At 37.3% G+C, this 19616-nt stretch overlaps 1 protein-coding gene across 1 annotated transcript in view; it reads left to right on the top strand.

Moving 5' to 3' along the window:
* Window positions 1-19616, top strand: part of itga9 (integrin, alpha 9) — a 72731-nt gene that overhangs the window by 16006 nt on the left and 37109 nt on the right. Inside the window, exons 6-15 of the mRNA XM_038280148.1 lie at window positions 1878-2007; window positions 3074-3159; window positions 3232-3294; window positions 3752-3889; window positions 4105-4210; window positions 5617-5711; window positions 7025-7115; window positions 7428-7473; window positions 7610-7764; window positions 10215-10375. Coding sequence (XP_038136076.1) covers window positions 1878-2007; window positions 3074-3159; window positions 3232-3294; window positions 3752-3889; window positions 4105-4210; window positions 5617-5711; window positions 7025-7115; window positions 7428-7473; window positions 7610-7764; window positions 10215-10375 — 1071 coding nt within the window. The remainder of the gene's footprint in view (window positions 1-1877; window positions 2008-3073; window positions 3160-3231; window positions 3295-3751; window positions 3890-4104; window positions 4211-5616; window positions 5712-7024; window positions 7116-7427; window positions 7474-7609; window positions 7765-10214; window positions 10376-19616) is intronic.

The raw sequence follows: 19616 nt of genomic DNA on the forward strand, positions 1-19616 counted from the left end.
GATGGCAACAACTATTGAACAGTTCTCATTTGACACAGCTTTGGAATCAGTTTTGGAAAGATTAGGGGTTTTCGTTGAAACGTGAGCAGGACGAGGCTCTACGCTTATTCATTTTTTAAGAAGGACATATCCGCCGTTCTACCGACCACCAGCTTTCTGTCGCCATACTACGTCACAGTCAGTTGGGCTCATTGGTCAGGGCGTTGGCCAATAGGCACAGACATGGTTTGTCAGGCTACAAAAAGAAGAGTTTTGCACTTTATGTGTCTGGTAAAGAATTTAAAGAAAGCTCAAAATATTTAGAAACTAGTTATTCCCCTTTTTGAGGACACAGGCTACAATTGGAGGACATTCAAAACAACGGCTCTGCAAACATGTCCCGATCTGTTCATCCATGCAAATTTACTCTCAGTGAAGATGATGGAAATCCTTAAAGAAGACTCCAAAAACCCAAAAATGTTTACAGGCTGTTGCTGCTTCTATTATGTAGTGATTATCTGCACAATTAGAAAGACACTGTGAGAGTTTAACTACCATTGGAGACGAGCAAGAAGAAAACATTTGCTCTCTAAAAAAGCATGAAAGTTAGACTGAAGTTTCCCAGAGAGACAGATAATTTTTACTGCTGCCAGCTCAATATCATAGAGTCCAACATTGATTCCACCATGTATCAGAGGACTCTTTAGGAAAATTTGAGAGCTTCTTTGGAGGAAAGTTAAAGGTGGAGCAGATCTGGACACTCCAACGTAATGTTTGCCAAAAAGGAACAATTATATCCAAAAAGTGGTTGAAATTAAGTCTCACTGAGATGCTTTGGGGTAAGTTAAAATAGGCTGTGCCTGAAGGAAACCTCGCCAACATCTCTGAAAGTAAAGAGTGAGACAGCTTTCTTTATAACAATGTCAGACACTGGATTCAAGAAATGTCTGCCTGGAGTCAATTCAGGCAAAGGAGGTGTAGGACCAGCTATTAGAGGTTTGTCTTAACCTTTTTCGATATAAACATTTTAGTTTGTATCCTTTGTTTAATGATGCAATGATATGTGAACATTTCTTTCAAAATAACATTTAATAAAATGTATTTTCTACTAAAATGAAATTATTTACAATCATAGTATTTTTAGTAGTTAGTTCATTTTTTGTAAGATACCTAAAGTGCCATAAACCTAACAGATGATGTGCTTTGTGGGAAGTTTTAAACCAACTAATGTTAAAGAAGCAGAGAAAAGAAGTAGAAATGCAAAGAGTGGAAACCTGAGACATTATCAGGCTACCTTTTCCTCCATGGTAGAAGACCGTCAGAGACGATCTGGTAAACCGTTTGAACCCCCCACCTTTTAAAGAATGCAAGGAATTGAAAGAAAAGACATCCAACTGTTCTGGCTCTATCCTTGTCTGAACTTTTGCTCCGTGTCCCCGGTGGTGCCCAGATGTTTGACGCCACAGCAGAGGGAAGGCATACCGCTGACTAAGGTCCTGACTGTGTTGTTTAGTTTGTTTGTTTTAATGAAAACATCCCAGCAGTAAATCCACATTTCCGGGTGCAACTAATGTGCATTTTAACTGATTATGATGCATCTTTTATGGGTTGTTTTTGTACAAAGAGAGTATCTTATCTGATGATTTGCTGATGTTATGAATTTTAGTTTTCTTTTTTACTCTTTCTAAATCTCATCAATCAGGACTGCTTCTTTTGGCGCCCAATGAGAGTGAGTGTTTAAAAGCAGATAGCACAAACCATACTGTGGTCGCTGGTTAACCAGACATCCGCCCCTCAGTGTTTTTCCTTTCTTTCTCCTTCTCTGTACTTTGTCTGTTATAGAAACAGGTTACTGCAGTGAAGCCAGCGCTTAAATTTATCTGCTCTCTCATGCTTAGGAGCTGGTGGTGATGGGGGCTCCGGGGTCGTATTATTGGACCGGGACAGTAAAGGTGTACAATATGACTTCTGACACCCTCTACAGCCCAAGCCAAGACAACATCGACTCACACAGATTCAGCTACCTTGGTGAGAGCCACTAACTTAAAAGATTAAATGTACAATGCTGGTGATAAACTTAGAAACACTTCCAAAGAATTGAATGTGCCGTAGGAGACGTTATTCAGAGTGTGATTATACTAGTAAACTACGTCACTAACTGATGAAGGGCTTTGAAAGAAAGAGTTGTTTTTTTTTCTTGCAAAAGTTTGAGTTTATGATTCCTTTTCTATAACTTCTTCAAAGTTGAAGCTATGAATACAGGGCTATTCATATCTAGAGCCCTCTAGCTTTAAACATGGACCCTTTGCTTGTTTTTGGAAAACAACACAATTCATGATTCTGCCTGGATATTTGACAACTTCCTCTATCAGATATGTTTATTTGAATTGATTTGTTTATTTATAAAGATATTAGATACATTTTCAATATAGATTTAATACTAACCTGTCTGCTAATCTCCAAAGCTAGTTTTAACTTGTGTTTGGGATCATTGTAGTGCTTTAATAAGAAACAGAGGTAGTTTGGAGGTAGTTTTCCTTCTTTAAGAGACCAGGTTTCCTAGGAATTTTAATACTGGTACTTACACATCTCCCAGTTTTTGTAAACTTGACCCTTTGGATCAGATGGTTGAAATCAAGTCATGAGAGGTTTCCAGCAGCACATTAATCCAAGACACATCAGAAATGATTTAGGTAGGGATAAAGCAGGCTTACTGTATATTTGGAATATATTTTTTACTTTTAAATTATGTGAGCTATGTTTAAAGTCTGTTTGGGCTATATGTTACAAATCTAATAAAAATATCAGTCAACTGTCCAGCAAGAACTATGCTACAACAATGTGGAGGGCTCCCTAAATTATGTGGTTTTGCTAAGATATATATGCAACTTTCAGTGAAGGTGTGCGTATATATTTCTGTCCTGTATGTATATTTATGTTTCTGTGTGAATTTGAGAAAATCTGCATAAAATTTAAGATCTCTCACCTAATTTTTCTTTTCAAAAACAATTTAAGTGGTTTAAAAATCCATGCCCATGAGTGCAAACTGCTCAAATATTGAATAGGATAAATGATTTGTTCTCTGTGGTTCCAGGTTATGCTGTGACTGCTGGACACTTCTCTTCTACTAATGCAATAGACGTAGCTGCTGGGGCTCCTCAGCACAACAACGTCGGAGAAGTATGAACTCTACCAGTTTTGGAAATTGTTCATGTTGCGCCATTATATTGAGTTTATTTCTCTTCTGAACAGGTTTACATTTTTAAACTTGATGGTGGGTCTCTTGTGAAGACTTTTCAAGCCTCAGGGAAAATGGTATGTACCTGGATAGGATCCTCTGTAAACTGAAATATTTCAGATGGTCTTGCTTTTTACTCATTCATACATTTTTAGTTTTTTCTTGTTGTCTTACTAATTTTCTTTCAGCTAAAACAATGCAGACTTATTGGTTAATCAGCTTTAGGAATCTTGTAACAGGCCCTTGAGATACATTGCAGACTACTCTAATTGCTTTGTTGTTAGGAACCCGTTGTTTATGTCTGCGTTAGTGTTTAGGGAGAAACACATTGGCCACAAACCAAAACCTGAGAGGTTTTTTTAATCATTTATAGAGTTACGTAAAACCAGAGCCAATTTAAAGCATACACTTTGAAGAATTTGTTAATTATTTATAGAGAGATAAAAGCAAAAGTTAAGGAGAGAGTGATGTGTTTCAATGTACCTATACTGTCTGTGATCTGACCCATTGCTCTGTGGCTCAACTTGGTTCCAGATGGGCTCTTACTTTGGCTCCTCATTGTGTGCAGTTGATCTGAACCAGGACGGCCTGTCGGACCTGCTGGTGGGGGCACCCATGCACAGCCAGCTCCGGGATGAGGGCCAGGTGTCTGTGTACCTCAGCAAGGGCAATGTGAGTGGTATATGACTCAGCAGAAAAAGGAACACAACTCTACCACAACTGCAGACTGATATTACAAGAAAATGTATCTCTTTTACCTTCCCCATTTGAATATGCTTGTTTCTAAGTTTCTGAATGTTTTTGGATTAAGTTTTAGTGAGTTAAACCTCTGGGTTCATTTACCAAATGAATAACATCTGATCTAATTTGGTTCCCAAATGTTTCAGGGGGCGATGGAGGAGCATGCAGTTTTGAGTGGCGACATTGCTTTCAATGCACACTTTGGAGAGTGCATCTCAGCCATTGGAGACATTGATGATGATGGTTATCAAGGTTTGTCAAAAAAAAAAAATAATAATAATAATTTCTACTTTAGACAATATTGAAGATTCACCTTCTAGCATGAGAACAAGTCTAAACGTAAAGCAAGGACTATAAGCATTTCCCCATGTTAAGATTTGATATGGCAGGGAATGAAAATGAGTGTTTATAGAAGCTATTTATCTAGTCAAACTGAGATTGAGCTGTTTTCAGATTTTTTAGGCATGCAAAGCTGATAAAATTTCTAAACATTTTGTAGCTGTGAATTCAGTGATGGGTAGTTCTATAATAAGTATTATTTCCTTTCCAACTTATATTTATTGATTTTTTTTGTGTTGGTCTATCACATAAAATCCTAAGTATAAAGTTATCCTGGGACAGAAGTTGGCAAAGATTCAAGCAGTAGGAATGCTTTGGGTAGTAAAGCTTTAGATTATTTTTGGTTGCATATTTTCACAGCTCTCCAGATTGGCTGATCACCTTAATTCAACTCAAAAGAGTAACATTAGTCAAGTTCATAATCACTGAATAGTTGCTTGACATGTTAAGTAGGTGTTGCTAAACAAGTTCTTTTTCACAGAAATTACCCAGACATTTTGGAGTGCATTTGCATTTCTCACCTTTCTGCACACTTATCCATGCAGATACAAACCAAATTCTCCACTAACACTTAGACATACCGTTAAACTGTTTATTTTCCTGGCACTTGCTCGTTTTGGCTGAAATAGAGCTCTCCTTGGCGACCATCCCTCACTCACGGCAGGAAGCTTCTGCCTGGTTTCATCTCCCTGTGAGATATCCCTCAAGGCTTGCAGCCTGGCACCAGCATGTGTGTGTTTGTGCACAGGGAAAGATGGCAGCTGGGAATCATAACTCACCCTGTAACTCATCACTCTCGGGTTGTGGGAAAGTGCCAGATGTTCTTGTTGACTGACAGATGATTATTTACAACTTAACTGCTACCATTTAACTTTAAAGAGCTACCGTAAAACCATTGCCAACAGAGTTTAATTTTGTCTCTATACAGTAAATAAACCATTGTGTATTGCTTCTTGTTCCATTTCTGCCTGGTGCATTTCTCTGTACGGAGGTGTCTTGGTTTATTAGAGGAAGTCTAAATTTGGGACTTTCTGCTAAAATAAGCTGATGAGGGCATTTCAGTCTCTTTGCCAGCACCTAATAGCCTTGTTTCCACTTTCTCAGGGGTCGCACAAGTTTTACAGTCCCTAACAGTGCTTAATTGTCGATTATGAGTCTTGCTTTTTAGAGCTTGTTTCCCAGGCACAGGCCAACTGAATGCAAACAGGAGGTCAATGAAACCATTTTCCTTTCACAAACACACTCAGTCTTTCTTATAACCCCTCATTAATGGGCCGACTTTTAACAGAACCATATTTTCTCCTTATTTGTCTCCCCAGATGTAGCCATAGGAGCCCCTAAAGAAGATGACTATAGTGGAGCGGTCTATATCTACCATGGAGACTCAACAGGAATTACCAGAAAATACTCAATGGTATTTATCCCTTTATTAAATTAAAAAAATCGGGAAAAGGAAAACAGATACAATTGTTTCTGATGTGAAAGGCTTCGATCCTTTTTCTTGTTTGAAAATGTATAATGTTTGTTTTAACAGCTTTAACCATGACAACGCTGAACAATCTGATTAAAAACATGTGGCTGCCTTTCTTTTTTTTTAAAGTAGCTGAGTGGTGAAGAGCAGCATCGCAGGTGGTGTTTAGCCTCACGATTAAATGTTAGCCCCACACAGCTCCTGAAAAACACGGACAAGCTATTCTTTTTTGCCCACTTCTCAGTGGCCAGACACATTTTTAACAAGGTATTTTGGCATTTTGTCTGCTCTATCCATCAAGGACCTTCCCTTTAGAGGCCATGGATTCTGTCCTGATAAGAATGTCTTCAAAGACATTTGGGAGGTGTAATCCTTTCACTGTTTGAGGGTTTGCCTTGTAGAAACTTTACCCTACTCCCCTACCACTTGACTAAACTAAGCCAAGATGTGGAAAAAGACAGGATGAAACATTGTTCTCATTTTGTTTACATTTTAACCACAAACTTAAATGTATTTAATCAGGATTTGATTTTGTAGACTATAACAAAGTATTTGAATTTATTTGGAATTGTAAAAAAAAAATCTGAATGCTTTTGTATATATATTTGTTCTTATGCATGCCCTCAAATAAGACTCAGTGCAACCAAATCCCTTATCAGCACAGAACGTACCTTTTTAAAACTATTTAATATCTGCATAAGTTATGCTTTTCTGTAATGAAAAGGCATAAGGGAACAAACCAAAGCATGAAGACTTATTAACCAAATAGTCAAGTCAAGGATAAAATAAAGAATAAAATCGACCTATCAATGAAATGATAATGGAACAGCTGCATCCCGAACAACGCATGGCCATCCTGCCAAACAGACAGGCTCAGCATGGAGAGAACTGATGGGTTCACCTATAAAAACAAGAAAATCTATCAGGACTATTTGGACTGATGAACCTTAACAAAAACATACACCCAGATCTAGAATGCAATGATTTAGATCAGCGTTTATCTTTGTGTGCAAATGGCATTGTCTGGACCTAATTTCTATTGCAAGTTTATTACAAAACATATTAATATATTCAGGGAATTCTACATATTGGAATCTATTTCTTAAAGTTTTTTTTTTTTCAACATTTAATGCAGTCATGTTTTAGATCTCATACCTGAAACACAAACTTGGTTAAAAAAAAAAAAAACTGTCACTTTGTGTCAATATTGTTCACCTGATAATTTGTAATTATAAAAGGGTTCTTATTTGTTTCAGAAACTATCCGGGCGCAGTGTAAGTCCTGGGCTGCAGATGTTTGGCCAGTCCATCTCTGGTAATGTGGACATGGACAGCAATGGATATGCAGGTACAGGAAGAGCATACCAAATGTTATTATCCTTAAACATAAACATAAAAATAAAAAGGATTGGTTTCTTGTTTTCTGTTCTAGCATTTGAAGTTTTTTCATGTCAACAATAGTGTATTTTCACCCTTGTGACTGACAGAAGCATGTTGTTTACTGCATTCCAAAGCTGTCAGACTGAGCCTGTGTGACATTTAGACACCTCAGTCTGTGCATTGTTTTCAATCTGCAGGTGTTAAGACTGCTGACTGCAGATGTTGCAGTGCTGTCATCTCTTCTTAATGCTTTTCCAAATCAATGTTTTCCTTGCTGCAGATGTCACCATCGGAGCTTTTCTGGCAGACAGTGTGGTTCTGCTGAGGTGAGTTCTGCTGTAATTCTCTCTGCTGCTTGACTATCTGTTCAGGCCTAAGTAGTATTTCTTTCTCTTCCTCATAGCGGTTGTAATGATGGTTTTCTCCCACGCCGTGTTTATGTCTGGGTTTGTGTGGTCATAGGTCGCGGCCTGTCATTACAGTGGATGTCTCAATTATTCTGCCCGTCTCCATCAACATCTCCGTGCCTCAGTGCCACGAAGGACACCAGAACCTGAATTGCTTCAACATCACAATCTGCATGCGCTTCAGGGGGAGAGAGGTGCCTGGAGAAATAGGTGACAAATTTTGATTGTAAGATGCATCCATCCATCCATCCATCCATCCATCCATCCATCCATCCATCCATCCATCCATCCATCCATCCATCCATCCATCCATCCATCCATCCATCCATCCATCCATCCATTAAAATGTATAAGGATAGAAAATTTCAGAGAAGACATTATAAGTCATAATGGAAAATGCAGAAAAATAAACCTCTTTAGCTGGCTGATTTGAAATAATTACTTTGAGTATTGCAAAGCTGTAGAATGTCAGTGTTAAGTAGGAAATAAAGAATGGCATAAATGTACAGTGGGAAACTTAAGCTGACCGATGTAGTAAAATAAATGAAGTACAGCTCAGCACTGAGTTGTACATGAGAAAAAAGTGTTTCTAATTAGGTCTCCTCTGAGAGAGGTCTATTTCAGAAGGTGCCCTGAGAAAGGGTAATTGCCTTGAATATCACTTCCTGAAATTTCAGTGGAATATAAATATGTTTAGATAAAATAAGGCTAGGTTACTTGCCCATGGCTGACTTTGATCTTGCCCTCTGCTTACATGTTCTTGGGTGTGCCTGATGACAGCTGAGGTGCAGTCCTGTTCAAGTGTTTGGGTGTGGTCTTTCACAGCCTCCCCCAAGGGGAACAGCAGCCCTTTCGTTGCATAATGATACTGTCCAGGCTGGACAGAATAAAGCCTTTCTGTTTACCCGTCTGGCCGTTACTATGGAAAGTGAAGCACTGTTTGTTCGGTGACTCCCAGAGTAAAACCTTCCTGTACCTCCTGTGAAATGAGCTCATGGCGCTCACTCAGTTGGACAGCAGAAACAGAAGGCTTAGTTTGGTCTGAATTGGGTGTGTTTACCACCCCTCCCACTGTTTTACCAGAAAGACACCCTCCAGGGGAAATGACTGCAGAATGAGGCTTATTCATTCAGAGGAGCCCTTTTTAAATGTCCAGAAGCCCATATATGGTTATCCCAAAAACACGGTTAATGGTAACTTCATTCTTGTGACTTGTGAGGGCCAATGGGATGTTTTAAGGAAGGTACCAACTAGCAGCAAGACGGAGACCAGGGGAGACAGAAGAAAACACCAGGGAGAAGATTGTGGGGAACTTTAAAGTGGAGTTAGATTAGAAAAAAAAATGTTTTGAGCATCTTATGGAGCAATTTTCACCCTATCCTCTGTAGATGAAGTATAATGTAGCACATCTACAAAACCTAGAAAGTCAACAACTTAAGCTCAGATTGGGAAACAGCTGTTGACAGGAAGTGTTTTAGCCATGTTTTTCTCTGCATATCATCCTTCACATTGGGTGTTTCCTGAACAGACCTGGTGTTATGCCTGTAACAAGTATAAGATGCATTAACCAAAAATGAGTCCAGAATAAAGATTTTCATAAAAAGCAGTCAGATTTATTACTGCTGTATTCCATCCACCACAATCTGATAATGAGAGCAAAGACTAAAAAACAGCTTATTTGCATGCACCAAAACTGCACAACTACGGGCACCGTAGGCATGGATGGACTGGGAATCCAGGGCTGTTGGCTAGCCTCATTCATTACTCATACAGGTTTATCATCTCGTTATCTCAAGAAATCAATAACTGTTTTCCCGTGATAATGAGCTAATCATCTTGTTATGATTGTAAATTTGTAAATTTTTCATCTTGTAAATTTATGGTTTAACCGCGACAACGAGATAGTTATGTCATTATCTGGAGAAGGCAAAGAAAAGAAAAAAAATCGAGTAAGACCGCTCTCGGCTTCCGTAAATTTAGTTCTTCTCTTTTAGCTGTTATAAACCTCTTGGTTTCACATAGCTAAGAAATAGAATAGAATAAAATAGAATAGAATAGCCCTGTACTGTCCCACAATGAGGAAATGGTGGTGTTTACAAAAGCAAAGGTTATAGTAGAGGTGATCACACAATGTGCACCTAGAAAAGTGTATGAAAATAACAGATAGCAAAATAAAACAGAGTATTGTACGGTTCAGTGTTTTTACTTTGGAGAATAAAAAATCAATAACAGCTGTAGACATTTTCACAGTAAAGGATAGGTGGAAAATAATCATTAAAAAGTCATTAATAAGTCATTAATATTAAATACTTTTTATTAATAAACTGTAGCTCTCAGCATCTCTCTGCCTGCCTTATTAATGATACATTATTCAATTAGCCAGGGGAACTATGAAAAACTGCATTGGATGTACTGAATTAGTCTTGCTACACTCATCTTCATACATTAAAGCACTACATAATGATCCAACCAAAATGTTTCCGTCTTCCCACATGATTCATTTGTTTAATTTCGTTCCAATAGGCAATAATTTACTTTTTCCCATGTTCTGCTGGCAATGAGCAGAAAACCAAACCCTGCGTGTTTAAAGCGTTTCCCAGGACTGTCTTGACTCAACTGTGTCAAGACACACAGTTGACCAGGCTTCTCCCTCTTCTTAGAGTTGCTGTACAACCTGACTGCTGATATGGATAAACGACAGAAAAACCAGCCTTCTAGGATTTATTTCGCACAATCGGGGTCTCAGATCAGCCAAATGAACCAGCAGCTGAGCCTGGAATTCAACAGAGAGAAATGCCAAAGCTACACTGCCTATGTTAAGGTAGGTTTAGATTGTGATTCTCATTGCTACAGTAGCTGGTTTTCATCCACTTTTCTTTTTTTTACCCTGAGAGTTTCACTGGATTTTAGGCAGGTTTGTTTCTAGATGTGTATTTAGAACAAAACAGGGGAAAACTCACAGAAAAAGCTGCATAACAGCATTGCTACTGGTGTTAGGAGAATTTAAGGCTGCATGTCGACAGTCATGTGCTGGGAAGCTGTTTGCATCACCCTAATGGGTTGGGTTAAAGGTATCAGTCAGGAGCTTGATGGTCCCTGAAACCATGCAGTTCAAGTGTGTATCTGGAGAAACAAGAAACAGACTCTCCTTTGTCATTGCATAATCCCACTATTGTGTTCCTCTATGACTTAGTCTTGTGGCTGCATGGAGAGTCTTCATCCTAAGGGTATTATCCATGTATCAGCTCCTCTGGTACAAGGCCTGTAAATATTGCTGCTGTTTCTAATGGAGGTCTTAAGGCACTTTCGCTGTAGGAGGGCGAGCCGCCAGCTGAGCGAGGCTGTCATTACTGCTCCCTCATCTCATTCTTCAACCATTTGGCCGTAATGAATGCATACCCCTTGGACTGGCTCTAGCTAAGCTTCCTCCTCTGTAAGGTCGCGCATGTTTTTATAAAGATGCTTCCATTAATTTGAGTGTTTAAGACTTCAATATCTGACATTTCATACTTAAGATCTCCGTCCCTGTCTTTAACATATAGTGTCTCACTAAATTATTCTCACTCATTTTTTTGTCAAATTAAAAAACTTCAGTGTATTTTGTTGTAACTCTTTTTATCATCTTTTTAAAAATATCCCCAAAAAATTGATTGCAGCAAATAGTGTGGGTTCTCACCAGCTTCCTCCTATAATCCAAAAAATGAAAATAAATGTGTGCATGGTTGTTTTGTGTTTTCAGGGTGTCTTTTAAATATTCAAAAAGTTTTCCCTCCTCTTCTTATTTTGCTCCGTTTTTTGTTTGTCTCTCGCATAAAATCACAATGAAATACACTCAAGTTTGTTGTTGCAATGCAGCAAAATGTGGAGAGATTCATGAGGTGTGATTAATGATGTTAGGCAATGCAAATATAGTTTTAACTTCATATAAAAATCTGTAAATTATGTCTTTTTTCAGGAAATAAATCTCTTAATTCAACAATTAATCCAGAACTCTTCAGGCTTGTATGTGTCCAACTGGTGTGTAGATTTCACATACCGTGTCTGTGGCATCTCTCCTACTGTGTGAGATAAAAAACACTTCTGCTCTACAGAGCAACCCTTCAGGTAATATATTAGTCTTGGGATGCTACTAAAGTTGCATGATGCACATAAAGTCTGCTGCTGATAATGAAAAGCAGGGCTACAGATGCTCTGATCACAGTTACAGCCACTTCTAGAGGTGCAGGTAGGCAGATTTAGTTACACCTAAGCGGTTCCAGACTAACTGCACTGTTCTCTTCTGTTCGGCAGTCGTCATGCTAAACATCATCAGGTCCCTGGCTCATATGGAGGCCAAGTGGTTTTGATCTTCTAGACTACCTAGAGAAGAAAGCAAACAATAGCATCCTCAGGTGTTAAACTATTTCTGCCATGCTCAGGGGATTTTAAAATTGGACATTATAAATCCTTTTCAGGGGTGACTTGTGGATTCGTTTTGAGAAGCTTAACTGATGCGTTGATTCTGCATGATTTTATGATATTATTCTATTGCTAAATATGGCCACAGATTCTACCTGCTAAGCTGCACAACAAGGAAATAGCAAAAACTGTATAACCACACAGGATTCTAAAGGTGTGGTCCTAAAAATGACAACTTTGACCGACTGTTTACAATTTAAATTTGCAGGAACAGGCAAAAAAAATTATGTCTTTGCGTGAAAACTGTCCTAACATTATAGTTTCTGTCATCAAACTACATGGCACCGTAATCATAGATTATCCGATACTGCTAAAAGATGGTCTGGTATCATCTGCCCCCTTCATGTGTCTGCCTACATGAGCTAGTCCTGCCATTCCTCAGAGTTATGCTAATGGAAACCAGCTGGTAGCGAAACTGCATCCATAAGGATCGGAGAGGCGGGGGGATCGTGCACACCACCTCATCCTGTTCTCAAACAAAAACATACACTGAACTCGCAAGGCTAAGCCTGCCCTTCTCAGCAGGGTGCATAGCTGCTGTTGTGTTGATTGTAAATGTATGCTGGCACTGCTGATGGAAAAGTCTCACGTCAGGTTTGATTGCTCTAGCACTGATATATGAGGAAAACTGTAAGGCTGACCATGAACAATTTGGCCCATATGGCCACCCATAGTTTTATATCATCTGGAAGTTTTGACACCTTTTTTTTTTACTCTAGGAGCTGTGCAAGGCTGTCAGTTATTCATATCACATTTTTTATAAAGCAGAGTTTTTCAAAGCCCTCTCTAAACCAACAATGAGGTAAAAACTGCGCTCTGTCCTATGTAAAAAATATATATATTTTATATAGGCCAGAGCGCCTATATAAAATATATATTTTTTATATAAATATATATATATATATATATATATATATATATATATATATATATATATATATATATATATATATATATATATATTAGGGCTATATTATGCAATACAACTAACTATTTTTATTACAAATCGACTAATCTGTCAGTAAACTTTTTAAATTAATCAATTAATAATCTAACATAGCCAAAGATTCCTTAAAGAAGAGTTATTACGAAATTAAATCAGGTGAAACTCAAACTATTTCCCTTGAGGGTTCTGGGTAGAGCATATTCACAGAAACATTTTTATTGTACTTTTTTTCTTGAATTCAAAATGTTGATATATTTGTTTACAATCTTGGCATAATTACTGCGCTAAGTTGCTTTTTCAGCTAAAGGCATGTTTGAGAGTCTCAATACTCCAGTTAACGATTAATCGATGATTAAATTAGTTACAAAAGTGCTCAATTTTGGCTTAGCTTATGTCAATGGAAGTTGCGTACATATTAATATCGGATATCCATCTGATAATAGCCAAAAAAATTATATTGGATTATATCAACCTGCATCTGAAACCATCAGGTATTTGCATACTGACTGAAGGTCTCTGCTTCTGCTAAAGTTTCTGAAACTCACTGGTTAATATTGCATGGGTCAATTGCCTCACACCTACTGTTGTTGACTCTGTTGTAGTAATAGTACTTGATTTATTCTTTTCTAGCAATCTATAGTACCAAAAAAAGTAATAAAAGCATGTATGATTGGTGCTAATATCATGTCTGGTCAATATTGGTATTGGACAATTCTTAAAGTTGCAATATCTGTATTGTATCGGATATCAAAAAGTTGTATCGAGGCACATCTAGTACAGAATGAATGATTCAGAGGGATCTTAATTAATAGAGTTGATAAATATTTAGTGTTACTAAGAAACCACTCTTTAATGTGATTTTTAGCTATGCTTCACTTGCCGTACTCCTAAAGCCGGGCATACATTGTGCGGTTTTTTTGCCTTTTTCTGGAAGAATTTCCAGTTGTGTGTGAATATAGAAGCAACTCCAGTGATTCAGAACACTTTTTTCACAATTTTTACTTAAAATTTTTAAAAGATTTATAAGAGACCAATTTCTTTATCCAAACACCTGCTCAAGTAGAACCACAAAGCATAGGCCTAACAGTTAGAAAGCACTGTGTGCTGATGCTTAATAGGCCTCCGTGGTTAGCTTATCAGATAACAGAAGCCTGTTAGGGAGGGGTGTTGTAAAAGAGCAAGATAAAGTATCTTGTTACAGTTAGGAAGATAAAATGGGAAGGAAAAAATAAAGTGGAGCTTGAGCGTTAACCAGAAATATTTCTCTAAAAAGAAAAGAAAGTCTTGCATAAAGAACTGGGCATTAATTTTAACAGCCAGCTGCTAGACTTCATTTGTTAAAGTTGTGTAAGTGCAGCAGATTCGCTCAATTGATGTGAAATCACGCAAAAGCTGGATGTACCCCTCAGTGAATAACAGCGAGACATCCAGAGCAGAAACAGAATTATTCAGAGAAAAAGAAGTTGCCGCATTTTTCAGGAGTAATTCTTTCTAATATTATGCCGGCCTTTCGTGTTTGTCATTTTAAGCATGTTTTCTTTGGCATGAATTAACAGCGTACCAGCCCTCCAGATGGTCTTTGTTTGGTTATTTTTAGCTGAATAAACTCCATACAGACTTTCACTTAGGTTGTAAAAAATAGTCAAGATGACTGCTGCATTATGAGAAGTTCAGAAGTTCGGGCCAGATGTATTTTTCATGAGAAGGAAAAGCTATTAAGTTTAAAAGAGAGCCCCTGGATTTATGCAGGATGTCTTTAGTCTGATGTGTGATTAGTCAGTTCGTATTGTACTGTTGGCTTGTTATAAGTTTCGGGTTTTATGTCTCATTTTGTTGAGGTAAAGCTTATTATTGAGGCATTCAGACTATTCAGTCTTGTTATGGTGAAACAACTTGCATGTCTGCTTAATGATTGTTACTGAAACTGAAACTACAGCTGTAAAACATTTAATATCATGTATGAGACATGTTGCAAACATTTTGTAAACATACCAACTAACTTAGGCCGAATGGAGAAGCTAAAAGGACATGCACATTAATGCTAACTTTTCTTCTGCTTTGAGGTTTAAAAAGTATTTTAAATTGAACTGAATTAAAGTCAGCTGTCAGCTGCTTGTGGAACCTCAAATATAACAAAAAGAAAATGCAATTGCCATTTAAATAACTTTATTTCTTTTACTTTAAAGGAGTTTTGATCAACTGTTTCCTACATGCAATACGTCTTCTGTCGATAAAACTGAAGCAGTATGCAAAGCTTTTTAAATGCAAAGCTCCTAAATATTTTCCCACTGAGTATTTAGTGTTTGAGCAGACTTTTGTAAGATCTGAATTTTCTTCTTTTAGCCCTTTGAAAAAAATTGTAGATGTGTCTTGGTGATTTTCTTCATTAGATCATTAGCCCTCCACCCTTTTACTTCACAGTTGGAAAAAGTTTCCTTTGCCTTTATATTTCTTTAAATGTCACGTTGAAAACCTAACCACCCTATGAGTCAGATACTTCTAGAGGCATTTAAATTGCATACAGATACTGTAATTGCCATATGTATTACATTAGTTGACATGGCTTTGAAGGAGGTATATCCTGATCTTCCTTATATGTAGCTTGTTTCAGTTTATTAAAGTAAGTAGTTCTTCATCCTAAGCTCTTTAAAGTTATCCTGCAGCATTTGTATCAGTTTAAGATTTGCTAATAAATATATATATATATTTGATAATAAACCCTCCAACCCTGAACTAGATTGTTTTTTTTTGTCTTGATACAACTATGCTAACTTCCTACATTTAAAAAGACACGGCTTTGTTTGACTGTGCTTCCTAAACAAGTTAATTTTAGGGGTTTTATTTGTCATTATTTGGTCTTGTATGCCATTTTCTCAATGATAAGCCCTGTGGAGTCATAGATGGAGCTTTTGCAACAGCATTACATTGCTTCGCCTTTGAATAAACTTGCTGAACTTTTCAAGCGGGGCAGTTTTTCTATTGTAAATAATCTTTCCAAATCCGCTGTAGCTTAATTAACTTCCGACTGTTTATAAATGGCCTTATAATCCTCTATAAACTGATGCTTTGCAGCAGTTGCTTCTCTCAGATCTTTGAAAATTACCATCGTTCTGTTGTCTGTCTGTATAAAACAAAACAGAATGGTCTAGACTTGGTAAAATAACTACTTTCTTTCTCTCTCAAGATGTAGTTTACTGTTTTTGATCAGTTATTGATATCCTTCCTGTTGGAACCTGTCTGCCTTTCAAGTGTAGAGGTAGTAATAATGTATACATCTTTCAAATATTTTAGTTTTGTTTAAATTAAATACCTTTAAGCTTATTGTTTCAACTCATCATATATGCGACTTTAAACCTAAACAATTACAAATTATATATTTATAATTTATATAGACTGCAGTTGGATTATCTGGCAGCAAGCTGTAGAGGAGGAATTTTGAAAAGTATTCAGTTTATGCTCTGTATGTAGCTTCCTCGTGCCGCATGTCGAGTGTTCGGCATACATGTGCAGAGATTTAAAGCATAACAGGTGCCATGTCAACATACATTGTGATATATATTTAACTGCAAGCTGTAAAGCATTGTTGATTCTTTGAGCCAGGTACTGTTTGGTGTCAGGCTGACTATGATCACTGGGTTTTCATCTGTTGCTTGTTTTAGTAAATACCTTGTAAGCAGTCTGTCCCTTGTTTAATACTCTGAGCTTTGTTCATGTTTAAGTTTTTGGTTGTCCATCCATCATCATGTGCGTTTTTACTCCAGTAGCCTCATTTGAGCCAGGCCCACGTGAGCTTTGAATTCGTGCCAGAAGTCAGCTCCATTTGTGGTCAGGAGAAGTTTAGCGCCACATTGTAGATGCATCGCAGCCTCTGAGGAGGAGTTAAAATAAGCAGTCGGAGCCCTGCCTTTAACAGTTGTCTGTTTTATATAGCTGGAAAGGCATCCTAGCCCACTTTCCACTGGCCTACTTTACACACAGTGCTCAGCATGTATATCTCATTTTATCTTAACATTTGTTATGACACCAGTGGAGTATTTAAAGGTCCAGTAAACCTTGTTCTCACTACTGCGGCTGTTACAAAGGCTTCAGTAGGACGGATAATTAGATATGAGAAGGGATGCTGCTTCTGCACGCAAACAGATGCACAGATGAGAGTTTTTAATGCAATTTTGCAATTTTCAACTATAGTAGAGATGCGGTGGTTAGATTTTAGGTTGCAAAATAAAAAAGTGAGGGAATATTCCCCTTTAAAATAATACTAGAGGTATTTAAAGATTGCTTTGACAGATAATGAATCAAGCAACCTCTTTAGAGACCTTTCATTGTGGATTTTAAATTAGTTTTACATCTAAAATTGTTATATTTGAATACATTTTTATTATAAAAAAATGTTTAAATTTTTGATTTTGGATTTTAAACTTGTTTGATATTTAAAAATAATGGACATGAAATGTTACTCCGGAAGAACCAGGGCCTCATTTTTTATAGCCCTGTTCTGAAAAATTGCATACACTTACTTCGAGAAAACAAGTATATGCAAATATTGTCATATTTCTGAGGCAGTGGACAGATCCATTGAATGTGGATCAAGCACACATGATAAAATGTAAAACACCTGTGTTGATATGCCTCCATTTAAAAACTCAGATGGATGAAATCATGCCTTGCATCTCAAAAACAAAATTAGATCTAAAAAAGATTAACTTTCAGGCACGTGAATTAAAAATGCCCTAAATTAGGTTTACTTTATGTGAGTTTTGCTCCATCTAACATGAGTTATGTACTAAAATTTTTATGTAAGCATACTGTAAGTCCACAGAATAGATTAGTTACTCTGGGACCTTTAGAGAGATCAATACATCAGCCATGAAGTTGTAGGTTTGCACATATTTATGCTCTCGGTTCATTACTGAAACCACTTAACTTTGTTTGGCAAAGAGCATACACCACATTTTTGTGTGTATATTTAGCATATGCACAGAGCCTCTGGAGTCCTGCATTTTTTCAGTGGTTGACGGATGACTATATTGTATTTGACCAGCATTCCCACGCAAATTCCACAAACCCACCCATCAAGGTAAGCTAAAGTTGATTTGAAATATCAGCCACACTCACCATTTGACCCCAGTCTGCATTCTGCAGACAAACAGGAAACTTAGGAGAGAAAAGTAAAGGAGGAGTTCCTGTCACCACATCCCAAACAGTCTCCAGTGGCACAAAAGAGACACAGAACCTCTGCACTTTTTGACAGCCATGAGCAACGACCACACTGCTCTTTTTGTTTTCATCTTTTGAGCTAAACTTGAACATGCAATTCCCTTGACCCCCCCCCCCCAACCGTTTCATTCAGCTCAGTCCAAGAGGGCCAATCCAGTGAAAGTATATAACAGGAAGGTAATCAAACCCAGCTGTTCCTTGTTTCACATGGCAGTAAGTCAAGCAACTCTTTAAGAAGAATAGATTGAAAAATTGGAAGACCTACTAGAGCTAGTCACATTGGTAATATAGTAAAAAAAGCAGAGACTCTCATTAACTGACAAAATAATGTTAGATAAAAATTTAGGTTGCAAGAGATAGTATTTGCAGGATACTAAAGATGCAACCTTTGGGTTAAATTTAGAACAGGCTAAACATTTAATCAGGATTTCCCTACAAGATTTTCTCAGCAAGAACATGAGACTCTTCTTCAGGGCAGAGAACAAGCATTAGTTAGATTTCTTAAGTCTTTTATGTACAAAAAAAACTACAAGTCAGGTTTTATCTTTGCAATAACTGCTCATTAAACACTGTATTTTGTTGCCATGGCAAATTCATTATTTCCCTTCCTGAACCTGACCAGAGGTTGTGCAGGTTTGATGAATTGTTGATTTTGGCAGCTTGCTAGGCAGAATGTTTCTGCAGCCTGTTGGCCACAGTGCTGCCACATGATGCCACCGCAAGGCAGCTTAATGGGTGGCCAAGTCTGACCACAATGAAAGAGTCTCCCTGGCCAAGGTTTCCCCTTGCACCACCGAGGAAACACTGTGTATCTGAATGCAACTGTAGTGGAATCTTAGTTTCTTACTGCGATGCAGTGATGCATCCTCTCAGAAATTTCACTAAGTCAGTCTTGACCTTTCCTACTTTTGTAAAATTAGGATTATGAAACATGTTTTAAATCCATAATTGATATGTTTCCATACATTTGATCAAGTATTTGGTAGACAAGCCTTTTAAAATGGGTCAATGCTCCACAAGCCCCTCTCAGTAGTTTATTGGATTTTGTGGCACATTTGACTGTTATATTGTGACTGAATTAAAGACTCCCCACAACAAGGACTAACAATAATTGCAACACTTTCTTTACTGCCAATTGAACCATTTGTATACAAAATTATATATATATATATATATATATATATATATATATATATATATATATATATATATATATATATATATAATATTATATTTAACTCTATATTTATATTAAACTCTTTTAATGTTTTGAATTAGAAGACTTATACAGTATACAGATTTCTCTTTTTTCTCTTAGTGCAGGTCCACAGATCTCTACCTGTTATCCTGGTTTATTTCTTGTCTTCCATGCTGTCACATTAGGAGTCACTGTTTGAGCTGTACATAAAAAATGAAAATAACTGTTGCAGAAGCTAATAAA

This window comes from Cyprinodon tularosa, unplaced genomic scaffold, assembly GCF_016077235.1.
Source record: "Cyprinodon tularosa strain WSP-4 unplaced genomic scaffold, ASM1607723v1 ctg157, whole genome shotgun sequence".
NCBI lineage: Eukaryota > Metazoa > Chordata > Actinopteri > Cyprinodontiformes > Cyprinodontidae > Cyprinodon > Cyprinodon tularosa.